Source organism: Entamoeba nuttalli (assembly GCF_000257125.1).
Source record: "Entamoeba nuttalli P19 unplaced genomic scaffold asmbl_4452, whole genome shotgun sequence".
Taxonomy (NCBI): domain Eukaryota; phylum Evosea; order Mastigamoebida; family Endamoebidae; genus Entamoeba; species Entamoeba nuttalli.
In genome coordinates, this window is record NW_008576803.1 from 1 (window position 1) to 12092 (window position 12092).

Sequence of the window (12092 nt, forward strand, 5' to 3'; positions counted from 1 at the left end):
TATTTTCTATTCTTCTTTCTATTGAATATTGAATATTAATTTAATACAAATCATCTCTATTGATATTCTTTAAGGTATTTCTTCTAAAAGTTTAATATAAACACTTGTCTTCATTTTTATCATTCTAATTACAAATTTAATTTTCATGATATTAAGAAGAGGTATTTAAATTTAGAAAAAGCTTCTATTCTTTAGAGAAGTTTATTCAATTAATTGAGAGTAAAAACGAAAGAAAAAAAACAAATAAACCAAAGAAGAGTAGAATGAGCAGATTTGAAAAATGAGAATTATAATTCATCCTTTTGTGGGACTGACATTTCTCCACACAAGTCTTTTTCCATTAATTCTTTAATTTGAGACACTTTAAGTCCTCTTCCAATCAAATTAGCCATTTTTGTAAATGCAGCTGAAACAGTCATATCTCTACCATTGACAACATGAGCAGCTTTTAATCCAGACCCTGCAGCATAAGAGTCCATATTAACATTACCATTACCACATTGGGTAGTATCTACTAATACAATTCCTTTTTGATCAGCATATTGTAATGCTGAAACAAAATCTTTATTTTCAGGAGCATTTCCTTCTCCAAAGGCTTGAATAACAATTCCTTTGACACCAGAGTCAACAATACTTCTAACAGTTTTTCCTGTAATTCCTGGATATAATGTTAAAACAGCTACATCTTTACTCATAACAGGATGATAAACCATTGGTCCTTTGGGTTGTTGAAGGACAAAAGGTTTAGCTAATTCAATTCTAAGATCAAGTTTAGCTAATGCAGGATAATTTACTGATGAAAAACCTCTTAAAGAATTAGCAGAAGTCTTAGTTACTCTATTTCCTCTTAATAATAACCCACCAAATACTAATACAACTTCAGGGACATTAAGATGAGCAGCAACTTTTAATGATGAAATTAAATTATTTTTAGCGTCGGTGTATGGTTCAGAAATTGGTATTTGAGAACCAGTAACAACAATTGTTTTACTTAAATTTTCAAACATAAAAGATAATGCACTTGCAGTATATTGCATTGTATCAGTTCCATGTAATACAACAAATCCATCATAATTTTTATAATGTGCATTAATTACATCTCCTATTCTTGTCCAATCTGATGGTGACATACTTGATGAATCTAATAAAGGATCTAATTCTACAATATCATATGTAACTGCAGTTTCACTTTGAATTTCACTCATACCTCTTAATACATCTCCCATATATCCTTTTCTTGGTTCTAATCCATTTTTTCCTTTTAACATACCTATAGTACCTCCTGTATAAATAATTAATACTTTACTACCTGTAGCTTTTTTACTCCATTTACCAACATCTGACCATTTATACTTTTTTGTTATTTTACCTCCATTACAATTCAGTAATAATCCAAATAATATAATCAATGAAATAATCTTCATTATTTCGTTTATTAAATTATGATTTTTATAGTTCTTTTTTCATGATTTTTTTTATTTTTTTTTTTGTGTTTTACTTTTTTATTTTTAGATATTTTTTGATTGAATATTTTTGAAATACTTTTGAATAGTTTTGTTATTATTTACGTTCAATCTAAAAATATCTAAAAATAAAAAATCATTTAAACTATAAAATAATATTTTTAGTTAAAACAAAAAATATAAGGAAATTTAAAGAAATTTTGTTAATTTTTTTTTATTTTCCAATTTTTTTTCCTTAAAATAAAAAGAAAAACTAAAAAAAGAACACAAAACTGACAAAAGATTGTTCATGAGCAAAGTCAACCTTCGTGGTAAAAGACTGTCTAATATTCCATCAAATATACCACGTGATGTAAATTTTTTAGATATTAGTTTAAATCAGTTAGATAGAGTTCCATCTGACTTATCATCAATGACAAATTTAACAAAGATATCAATATCATTCAATAAATTTACTTCATTAACTTCATTATATAAATTAAAGTCATTAGTAAATGTTGAAAATAACTTAAATCCTATTTCAGTAATTGATAAAGGTTTATCAAAGTTGACTAATCTTAAAGTATTAGTTTGTAATAAAAATACAATTAATACAATCCAAGAAGGTACTTTTGCACCTGAATTAACTACAATTTCATTAGAAATGAATTTTATTACAACAATACCAATATCTTTTGGTTTAATGCATCATTTAAAACAAATTACTTTTGCAGGAAATTGTTTAATGTCTTTTCCTGTAGCATTAACAAATATTAGTTCATTAAGTTCATTAAATCTTAACGACAATGTTATTAAAGTTATTCCTGAATCTATTACTAATATGTGTTCATTGGTTAAATTAATGATGAACGATAATGAACTTACTATTATTCCAATGGAACTTTTTACAATGCCTTCTTTACAGTCAATCCAATTTAATAAGAATCGTATAACAAGTTTACCTGATATTCCTTTCTTAAAAGAATGTCATTTGGAAGAGTTAATATTAAATAATAATCATATTGGTTCAATTACTTCTTCAATAACAAATTTAAGTTCTTTAAGAAATTTTGAATGTGAAAATAATAATATATCAACTCTTCCTTGTTTAACAACACTGACAGCATTAACTCAATTAAATTTATCGAATAATTCATTTTCAACTATAGTCTCTTTACCTCCAAATTTAAAATCATTATATTTACCTTTTAATGAATTAGTAGAATTATGTCTTCCATTACCATCTACTCTTACTGAATTATTATTAGATAATAATAAACTTCTTTCTCCTCCATTATTATCTACGTTATCTAATCTTCGTTCATTAAATCTTTCTGCTAATCAAATCTCTTCTTTTCCTAATGAAATTACTATTTTAACCGCCTTAACCGCACTTAATCTCACAAGTAATTGTCTTTCTTTATTACCCGAAGTTAATACTGAACATCTTCACGTACAAAAATTTAATGCCTCTTTTAATCATTTCATTACTTTACCTAATTCATTACTTTCTATGACTTCATTAACATCACTAGAATTAACTGATAATAACCTTCTAATTATTCCATCAAATTTTACTGTATTAATTCATCTTCGTTATCTCTCATTATCATCAAACAATTTAACAACTTTTCCTATTCAAATATGTAACTTTAGTAAATTACAAGCATTAATTATTTCAAACAATAATTTATATGAACTACCATCTCAACTTACTTCATTATCAACTTTAACTACATTGGATCTTTCTTTTAATCATTTAAATTCTATTGATGCAGTAACTCATTTAATTCACTTACAGTGTCTTGATGTTTCTTCAAATGACCTTGTATTACTTCCTGAAGGATTAACAAAACTCTCTTCATTGATTTTTCTGAATCTCTCGGAGAATAAAATTATCTCAGTAAATAAGTTATTACTAAAACCTTCTTTATTCCTTAATTTAACAAATAACCAAATTACTTCTATTGGAGATATTGATGAAGATCAATTTGTATTAACTAATTTTGATTGTAATCCATTTAAACAACATCATACTACTGAAGAAGGAAGAAATTTATCAAAAGCTAATTCAAGTCTATTTAAAATTACTGTAGCACATGCAGAAATGACTGGGTTACGTCCAACTTATGAAGATTCACTTGAACTTGTTCCAAATTTTATGGATAAAAAAGGAAGGAGTTTTACTGCTGTATATGATGGTCATTCAGGACAAATATGCCCTAATTATGTTGCAAAACGATTTCATTGTGTAATTGAAATTTGTTTAAATGAAGGATTAGCTCCAGTAAATGCTTTAAAAGAAGGGTTTAATAGAATGCAAGAAGAAATTGTACAAAAAGGAATAGAAGATGGATGTACTGCTGTTGTAGTAATGATTCTAGATATGAAAATGTATGTTGCATGGGCAGGAGATTCTAGGGCTGTTTTATGTCGTGGAGGTAAAGCAATTCAATTATCTGAAGATCATAAACCAAATGGAACATGTGAAAGAGAAAGAATTATTAGAATGGGTGGACATGTTTTTGCAGGAAGAGTTAATGGAGAATTAGCTATTTCACGTTCATTTGGTGATATACAAAATTCACCTATTGTTTCTGCTGTTCCAGAAATACGAGAATATGATATTATGGCTAATGATGAATTTGTTATTGTAGCATGTGATGGAGTTTGGGATGTAGTTAGTAATCAAAAAGCTGTTGATATTATTAAAACATCCAAATCGTTAAGTATAGGTTCTGTAAGATTAAGAGATTTTGCTTACAGCATGGGTTCTCAAGATAATATTACTTGTGCTGTTGTAACTGTTCCTTTTTGTTATTAAAATTAGAATATATTAATTTTAATTCTTTTTTATTTTAAATATTTAACTTTTATTTAAAAAAGTATTAAAATTAATTGTCTTACATATGATTCACCCAATATTGGAATAATTGATGTGCAATATAAGTTGGTGGAACAGTATATCTCCCTTCTGGTTTTGGTTTTTTTGATTCATTTATAGCTTGTTTAACTTCTTCTTCATTGACCCAAAATGCTTCACATAATTCATTTCCCGGAATAATATCAATCTCACTATCTATTGCTTGTGCTTCATAACCGAGCATTATCTGATTTGCTCCAGGAAGAGGATATCCAGAACTTGTAACATATTTAACATCTTTAACATGTAAATGAACTTCTTCCCAAACTTCTCTAGTAACACACTCTTCAGCAGATTCACCTACTTCAAGAAATCCAGCAACACAAGTATATCTTTTTTCTGGCATAATTGATTTACGAACAAATAAACACTTTTTTTCTGTTGGATGACGTACAACAACAATAATACAAGGATCTGTTCTTGGAAATACCATATTTTTACAATTTACACAATCCATATGAGTTCCAAATCCCCCATATTTCATTTTATTTCCACAACGTGGACAATAACTAAAACGTTGATTAAATTTTATTAAAGCACTTCCAAACCCAATAATATCACACATGGTATGTTCTAATTTCATACATTCAGTTAAATTCATTGAAACACTTCCAACTGGAGCATGTTCAGTTTCTACTGCAACATATTGTTTATCTTCAGTTGTTCCCATATAGACAATAATTTTAATATTATTTTCAACTATTTCTTTTTCTGTATAAAAAGCACTTCCATCTCTAACATTTGGATTTCCCATTTGATTATAACATACAAATATTATTTGTTTATTTGTCGCTTTTAATGTTGGAAGTAATGTATCTATTTGGTCATTTCCAATAGCCTCTCTAATACTATCTAATCGTTGCATATGACTTGAAGTGAAATTCATCAAGAAAGATATTTAAGAATTAACAAGTTTACTTTATAAATAAATTTACAAATAAGAAGGGTTTGAAAGTTTGTTTTGTTTCATTTGAAGTGTCTAATTTTATAAAAAGATAGAAATATAATTGAAATCAATTGAAATCAATGGAATTTTCTTTTTCTCTGTTTCTTTTAGGACAAAAGTCTACAAAAATATGAGTTATAAAATAGGTTTGTCATCTTCAGAATCAAACATATCATATTCATCATACAAAATTGTTTGATTTGTTTCTGTTGTGTGTAATAATGAAATAGTTGCTAAGTCATTTTTTATTTGATAGAAACAGAAACACATTACAATTACAAAATATGTATTCATTAATTTCACCATACAAACAGGAATTGCTATGTGAAATAAATAAAAGGTTTTATTCTAAAATGAGAGAAGTATATACAAAAACATATATATAAAAGAAACAAACGAATATTATTATGAGAGTCATTTTGAAAAAATAACTGTATTACACATGCAACAGCTACTAATAATGTAAATGGAGTTAAGAAAAATAATCTTTTTCTATTTATCGGATTCATTACTTGTGTAAATGAAAAGAATTCAGACATTAATATCCAAAAAACAAGAACTACTTGTAAAAGATCTCTAATTGCTTTTATATCATCCATTATTGGATTTGGACTTCCAGTTATTGAAGATGAATGATGTAAAATATTCATAAAGAAATAAAGAATAAAACAGAAGAAATAAGCTATTAAAACACATGAACGTAATATCCATTGTAAAATTGGATAAGGCTCTTCAATAGCAAGTAATTTTAAATGATCTACATGGAAAAATATCCATACAAAAAGAATAAACATATATAATTCCATTAATACATTATCTACATATTCAATAGAAATATAGTTAGCATAAAATCCCAAAGCAACAAAAGGGTCATTAAATAAAATCATTCCAAATGATAATAAAAGATTAAAATTGACATAAATATTAAATTCTTTCTTTTTAATTGCAATACCAAAAAGAATTATAAACGTTATGATTGAAATAAAAACCAATGTTATGGTTAATGAAAGACTAAATATTGTATGTGACTTAAATGCTTTAGAAACTCTTAATGAAATTGTTAGTCCAGTTGAATTAAATTTATTTTCTATGTCTTTAATTGCAACTAGAATAATATATTTTGCTTCTTGTACTGCATCATCAGTAACAAAAATAATATCGTCACATTTATCTATAAAACATCGTGTTGTGTATGTTCTATTGAAAGAATTAACGTTATCATGAAAATCTTTTACAATATGTAGTTGAGTTTCAGCATAAAAAGAAATTTCTTCATTAATTTCATTTTTTGGTTCTAACTTTAAATACACCTCAAGCCATTTATCATATTTTTGAACATCAAGACTTTGCACTAATGCATATGTCCCATTTGAGTAAGAAGACACATCAACAACAAGTGGAGTAATTTCAGTAGTCAAAACAACACGATGATAATAAATAGAAACTCCTGCAACAGCTAAACTAATTAAAATAGTAATAACAGTCAAAATAATAAAATGCCACCGATTCATTGTATCAACAATAAGTTGATTTCTCATATTAAACAAAAGAGAATATATAATATCAGATGAATTGAACTAAAAACTATATTTGATAGTAAAATAAATTATATTATTTCTATAAGAAAAAAAAAGAGAATAAGAAAGAATAATCATCTCTTCTTGTTTTCTTTTAATTAGCAAATTGGAGTATAATTCCTTCACTCTGTCCTATACCTTTTTGCATTGCTTTTTCTGATGATGTTTCATCTTTAAATTCTATAAATGCTACAGCATTTCCTTTAATAACAATATACCTAACTTCAACAAAACCTTCTTGTTGTTTAAATAATTCTTCTAATCTTTGTTTACTTACACTTTGTGGAACACTCTTAATAAATAACCTATTATTTGTATATTTGGTTGGTGAGTTTGGAGGAAGTTTAGTCTCATTAGATTCTTTCTTTTCTGTATCTTGGTTAATTGGACTTTCTTCATGTTCAAGAGTTTTTTCTATTTGAACTTTAATTTGTTTTGGTTTTCTTTCACGAGTAATTTCTTTTCCTTGATTCTTAACAATAATATCACTTTCAACTTTAGAGTAGTTGATATGCTTTATTATTATAATCTATCTTTTTTTAAGTTTAGATATAAAACAAACCATTGGTCTATCAAATAATTCATGATTTTGTAATGATTCCATTGCAAATTGTGCTGATTCTTTCGTATCATAAATAACAAATGCCTGTCCTCTCATTTTTAAGCTTTTTCTAACACATACCTGAAGTACATTTCCATATGCTCCAAAAACAGTATTAAGAGAATCTCTAATTCTATTTGGTTTAATACTTTGATCAAGATTGTTGATGTATAGTGTGCATGAAACAGGGATTGTTGGATCAGCTTCAAATAAATTTTTTTTATCTTCTTCTTGTTCCATTATTCTTTTCTTTGTTTCATTTTATAGTTCATTTAATAATTTCTTTATTATTATAGTAAATTTATAATATAAAATAATTTATTCAATTCTTGTTTTAAAGCTCATATTCTTTTAAATCTAATGTGTATGTGACAGATGTTTTTTTATCAAGATCACGTGCTACACCAACTAAAGCGTCAGCCCTTTCATACAAAGTGTCTTTAAGTGAAATTACTAAAAATTGAACATCTCCACATTTTTTTTGAATGTATTTGGCAACTTGAAGAATGTTTTGAACATCTAAAGCAGCATCTATTTCATCTAAAATAAAAAATGGACTTGGATAATAACTTTGAACAGCAAATAATAAGGCAAGTGCAGCAATAGTTTTTTCTCCACCAGAAAGTTGTTCAAGATCATGGAACCTTTTGAATGGTGGCATTGCACTATATTTTAATCCACTTAAATAAGGCTCTTCTGTATTTTCTAAGGATAGATAGGCAGTGCCTCCAAGTGGATGTTTTGTACTTCTTGTTAACTCTTTATAAATAGGATCAATTGTATTAGAAATATGTTCAAAAGCTTCCATAAACATTTTTGTTCTTTTATTTTTAATTTCTATGAAAGCATCTGTAGCATTTTTGGCTTCTTTTCTAACTTCTTCAAAATCATCATTAATATCTTTTAATTTATCAACAATTCCATTAAATTGGTCAATGGCTTTCATATTTGGTGTAAGTCCATTGATCTTATTTTCTAATTTATTTATTTCTTCTATTAACTCATTCCGTATTCTGTTATATTCTTCATTATTTTTTATTTTAATATCTTTTATACTCTCAAAATCAAATTCTACATCTTCATAAGTTGTACTTTGTGTAACAATATCCATAGTAATTTTAGTACTTTGAGTTTCCTTTTCATTGTTTTTAATAGGTAATTCTATTTGCTCCATTCTAGCACTTCGAACCGTTTCATCTAATCCAACTTGCAATTTACTATACATACTTTGTGCATGACTTTGTTCTTTTTGATTTTGTTTAATAAGATTTTCAACTTCTTCATATTCTTTCTTTTTGTCTGTAACATTCATTTTTAGTTTTTCCATTTCTCTTAATACACTAGCTAATTCTCCACTTTTATTTTCAATTTCGGTATTATTTCTTTCAAGCTTTTGTTTAATTTCATCTTCTTTTTCATTAATTTCTTGTTGAATCTCTTCTTTAAGATCATAAATTTCTTTTTCTAATTCCATTTTTTCTGTTGAACTGTTCTTCTCTTCTTCTATTTTAATTCGTTCTTTAAGTACATCAATTTCTTGTTGAATGTTAAATATTTCAATTTCTCTTTCTTTATTAATTCTTTCACTACATTCTAAATAAATGTTTTCTACTCCAATTTGATGGTTTAATTCTCCAAAGTATTCTTCTTGTTTTTCTTTTAATTCTTCTTCAAGTTGTTCGTAATGTTTCTTATTTTGAGCTATTCTTTTTTTGACTTCTCTAACATCTTTTCCTCCAATTTTCTTTTCCATTTCTTCTTTCTCTTTTAAATATTTTTCTTCATTTTTTTTAATTTCTTCTAAATTTTTTTGTAATACATTAATTCTTTGTTGATGTCCTTTAACTCTGAGTTGAACCTCTTCTAAATTAGTTATTTGAATATTTTGTGTTTCTTTCAATTCTTCTTCTAATTGTTGTTTCTTACTAGATAATGACATATATTCTTCTTCTCCCTTTTTAACATTAACTTTCTTTTTACTTTTTTCTGTTATACCACCAATCATTAATGAATTTTTTTCTACAATACTTCCAATTGAAGTGATTATTCTAAATTTATGTTTATAGTATTCATTAAAAGCAATTTTCCTTGCATTATCTAATGTGTCAACGAGTAATGTATTATTTAATACAAACCTAAAGACAGAATCATATTTATCATTATATTTGATATTTTTAATTGCAAAACTTCCTCCAATATCTTTAATTTCTTCATCAAGTTCAAAGAAATCTTTTGTCTTTAACTCTTTTAAGCATAAAAATGTTAAAACAACTCTACTTCTTTGTTCTTTGACATATCTTAAGCATTCTATTGCTGTTTGAGTATCTTCAACAACAACAGCTTTGTTATATTTTCCAATAGCTAAACTAATAACATTTCCATTCCTCTTATTAATAGGAGTATATAACTCATTAACTTGTCCATAAACTTTACTGAATAATCGTTTTAAATTATCAACCATTTCATTTAACATTCTTTCATGTTTATTTTCTTTTAAATTCATTCTTAACTCACTCATTTGATCCTCTACTTGTTTTAATTCATGATTAAGTCTTTCAATATTTTCTGTTTTTTCATTTAATCTAACTTTAATAATTTCTGCTTCTTCTTCTTCTTTTTTCTTTTCTTCTTGTTCTTTTTGTATTCCTTCTTCATATCTTTTAACTTGTATTTTAATTGAATCAAGTTGTTCTTCTAAAAGTTTGACATTTTCTACTTTTCCAAGTTCTTTTATTAATTCTTCATCTTGTTTAATTTGTCTTTTCATTTCATTAAATTCAATCTCTTTATCTCTACATTCTGTTTGATATTTTTCATTTTGTTTATCAAATTGTTTTTGTTGGTTTTCATTAAGAGTAACCATTTGTTTATTTTTTAATTCATTTAATCTTTCCTCTTTTTCACTTTTTTGTTTTTCAAATTCATCAATTTTATGTTTTTCTTCAGAACTTTGCATTTCGAGAATTTTAAATTCCCTTTCTTTTCCTCTTAATTTATCATTTAATAATCTTTTTTTAGCTTGAATTCTACCTTCAAGAGGTTTTAAAGATTCTCGTTCACCTTTTAATTTTCTAATCTCATCTTTCTTTTCATTTTCTTCTTTAATTTTCTTTCTGACTTCATTTAATGCTTCTTGATATGTTTGTTCTTTTTCAGTTTTTTGATTCATTAATTCTTCTAATTCTGTTCTTTTTTCTTTGGTTTCATCAGTATATTTCTTCATTCCTTTTTTATAATTTCTAATATCAACAAGCATCAATTTCTTCTTTTGTTCACTTAATTCTTCTTCCAATTCTTGATATCTTTCGGCTTCTTCTTTCATTTGCTTATACTGTTTTTTTTCTGCGTTCATTCCTTTCTTTTTTTGAAAACAAGTCAGTGTTTGTTCCTCTGCCTTCTCCTTTCTTGCCTTTAGCTCATCATATTCTTTAGCAAGTTCGTCACTACCACAAATAGACTCAATCATTTTAGTTAACTCTTTTCCACTCTTTGACGCAACTTGAATAACATCTCCTTGGAAAACTAAAAAATTTCTTGCTTTAACATCAATGTTAATATCTCTCAAAGTATTTTGATACTCTTTTTCACTTACAACACTTCCATCAATTCGGTATTCACTTGAGCCACTTTCAAGTATTGTTCGACTATATCTTTTTGTTTCTCCATTTCCATGTTTTAGTTGTAGTTCTACAATAGCACGACTTGGAGGGTTTTCCATTGTTGGGTCATCATGAATTAAATCTTTAAGATTTGAACCTCTTAAAAGCCCTACTTTAACTCCCAGTACAAATGAAATTGCATCCATTAAATTTGATTTACCTGCACCATTAGGTCCAATGACAGCTTGAAAGTTATGAAATTCTGGAATAACGTGTGTCCCTTTGTATGATTTAAAATCTGTTAATGTTAACTTGTCTATTCTCCACATTTTTTTCTTAACACTTTTGAGTTTTTTTATTCTCTTTTTTAAGTTTAAAAAAGATTAAAAAAAGAGAAAAAATTCACAGTAAAAAGTTATTGATACTTTTCAGATTTTTATGATGTTATTATCAAATATAACATTTTTCAAGTATATCCTAAAACAGAACAAACATTCAAATAACTTTAACTTCAATAATTATGTTTCATTTTATCAGACTATGATGACATTTTTTATTTGAAAATTCGTTTTTTTTGAGTAACAAAAAACTAAGCATCAAAATGAGTTTCAATAATGTTTTTATATTAAATTTAATATCTTTTAGTCTAAGTCATAGAAATATTTACCGAAATAAGTTAAATTCAAAACTGAAAGAGAATAATCATACCATTGTTAAAAAGATATTTATTTTAAAATGAAAACTAATGTCTCAAAGTAGTACCATATTTAAAAATGATATGAATCAATAATAATAAAAATAGAAAATTGTTAATTTATAAAACTCATTTACAATTCACAATAATTATCTTTAATTTTTGTTCTTTTTGCTTATAAGTTGTATAAAAAAATTCATTGAAAAAGAATAAACTAAAGAATGGCTTTTATATATGTTATAAATAAAGAATGATTAATTACATTAATTTAATACAATTTTTTAATTAATATCTTTAGAATAACTTAACC

General features: G+C 26.0%; 6 protein-coding genes across 6 annotated transcripts; 1 reads left to right on the forward strand and 5 right to left on the reverse strand.

Moving 5' to 3' along the window:
- Positions 1-287: 287 nt before the first annotated feature.
- ENU1_103750 (L-asparaginase, putative) lies at positions 288-1424 on the reverse strand (the record flags this gene model as incomplete). Its single annotated transcript, XM_008859387.1, has 1 exon — positions 288-1424. The coding sequence occupies one exon, from the start codon at positions 1422-1424 to the stop codon at positions 288-290; it is 1137 nt and encodes a 378-aa protein (XP_008857609.1).
- Positions 1425-1752: 328 nt separating this feature from the next.
- Positions 1753-4266, forward strand: ENU1_103760 (leucine rich repeat / protein phosphatase 2C domain containing protein; the record flags this gene model as incomplete). Its single annotated transcript, XM_008859388.1, has 1 exon — positions 1753-4266. One exon carries the CDS (start codon positions 1753-1755, stop codon positions 4264-4266), a length of 2514 nt encoding a protein of 837 aa, XP_008857610.1.
- Positions 4267-4345: 79 nt separating this feature from the next.
- ENU1_103770 (mutT/nudix family protein) lies at positions 4346-5230 on the reverse strand (the record flags this gene model as incomplete). The annotated part of the gene is made up of 1 exon (XM_008859389.1): positions 4346-5230. The coding sequence occupies one exon, from the start codon at positions 5228-5230 to the stop codon at positions 4346-4348; it is 885 nt and encodes a 294-aa protein (XP_008857611.1).
- Positions 5231-5446: 216 nt separating this feature from the next.
- On the reverse strand, positions 5447-6849 carry ENU1_103780 (hypothetical protein; the record flags this gene model as incomplete). Its single annotated transcript, XM_008859390.1, has 2 exons — positions 5447-5631; positions 5709-6849. The coding sequence occupies 2 exons, from the start codon at positions 6847-6849 to the stop codon at positions 5447-5449; spliced, it is 1326 nt and encodes a 441-aa protein (XP_008857612.1).
- A 133-nt stretch (positions 6850-6982) lies between these two features.
- ENU1_103790 (U1snRNP-specific protein, putative) lies at positions 6983-7729 on the reverse strand (the record flags this gene model as incomplete). Its single annotated transcript, XM_008859391.1, has 2 exons — positions 6983-7402; positions 7451-7729. 2 exons carry the CDS (start codon positions 7727-7729, stop codon positions 6983-6985), a joined length of 699 nt encoding a protein of 232 aa, XP_008857613.1.
- Positions 7730-7823: 94 nt separating this feature from the next.
- ENU1_103800 (structural maintenance of chromosomes protein) lies at positions 7824-11417 on the reverse strand (the record flags this gene model as incomplete). The annotated part of the gene is made up of 1 exon (XM_008859392.1): positions 7824-11417. One exon carries the CDS (start codon positions 11415-11417, stop codon positions 7824-7826), a length of 3594 nt encoding a protein of 1197 aa, XP_008857614.1.
- Positions 11418-12092: the final 675 nt, after the last annotated feature.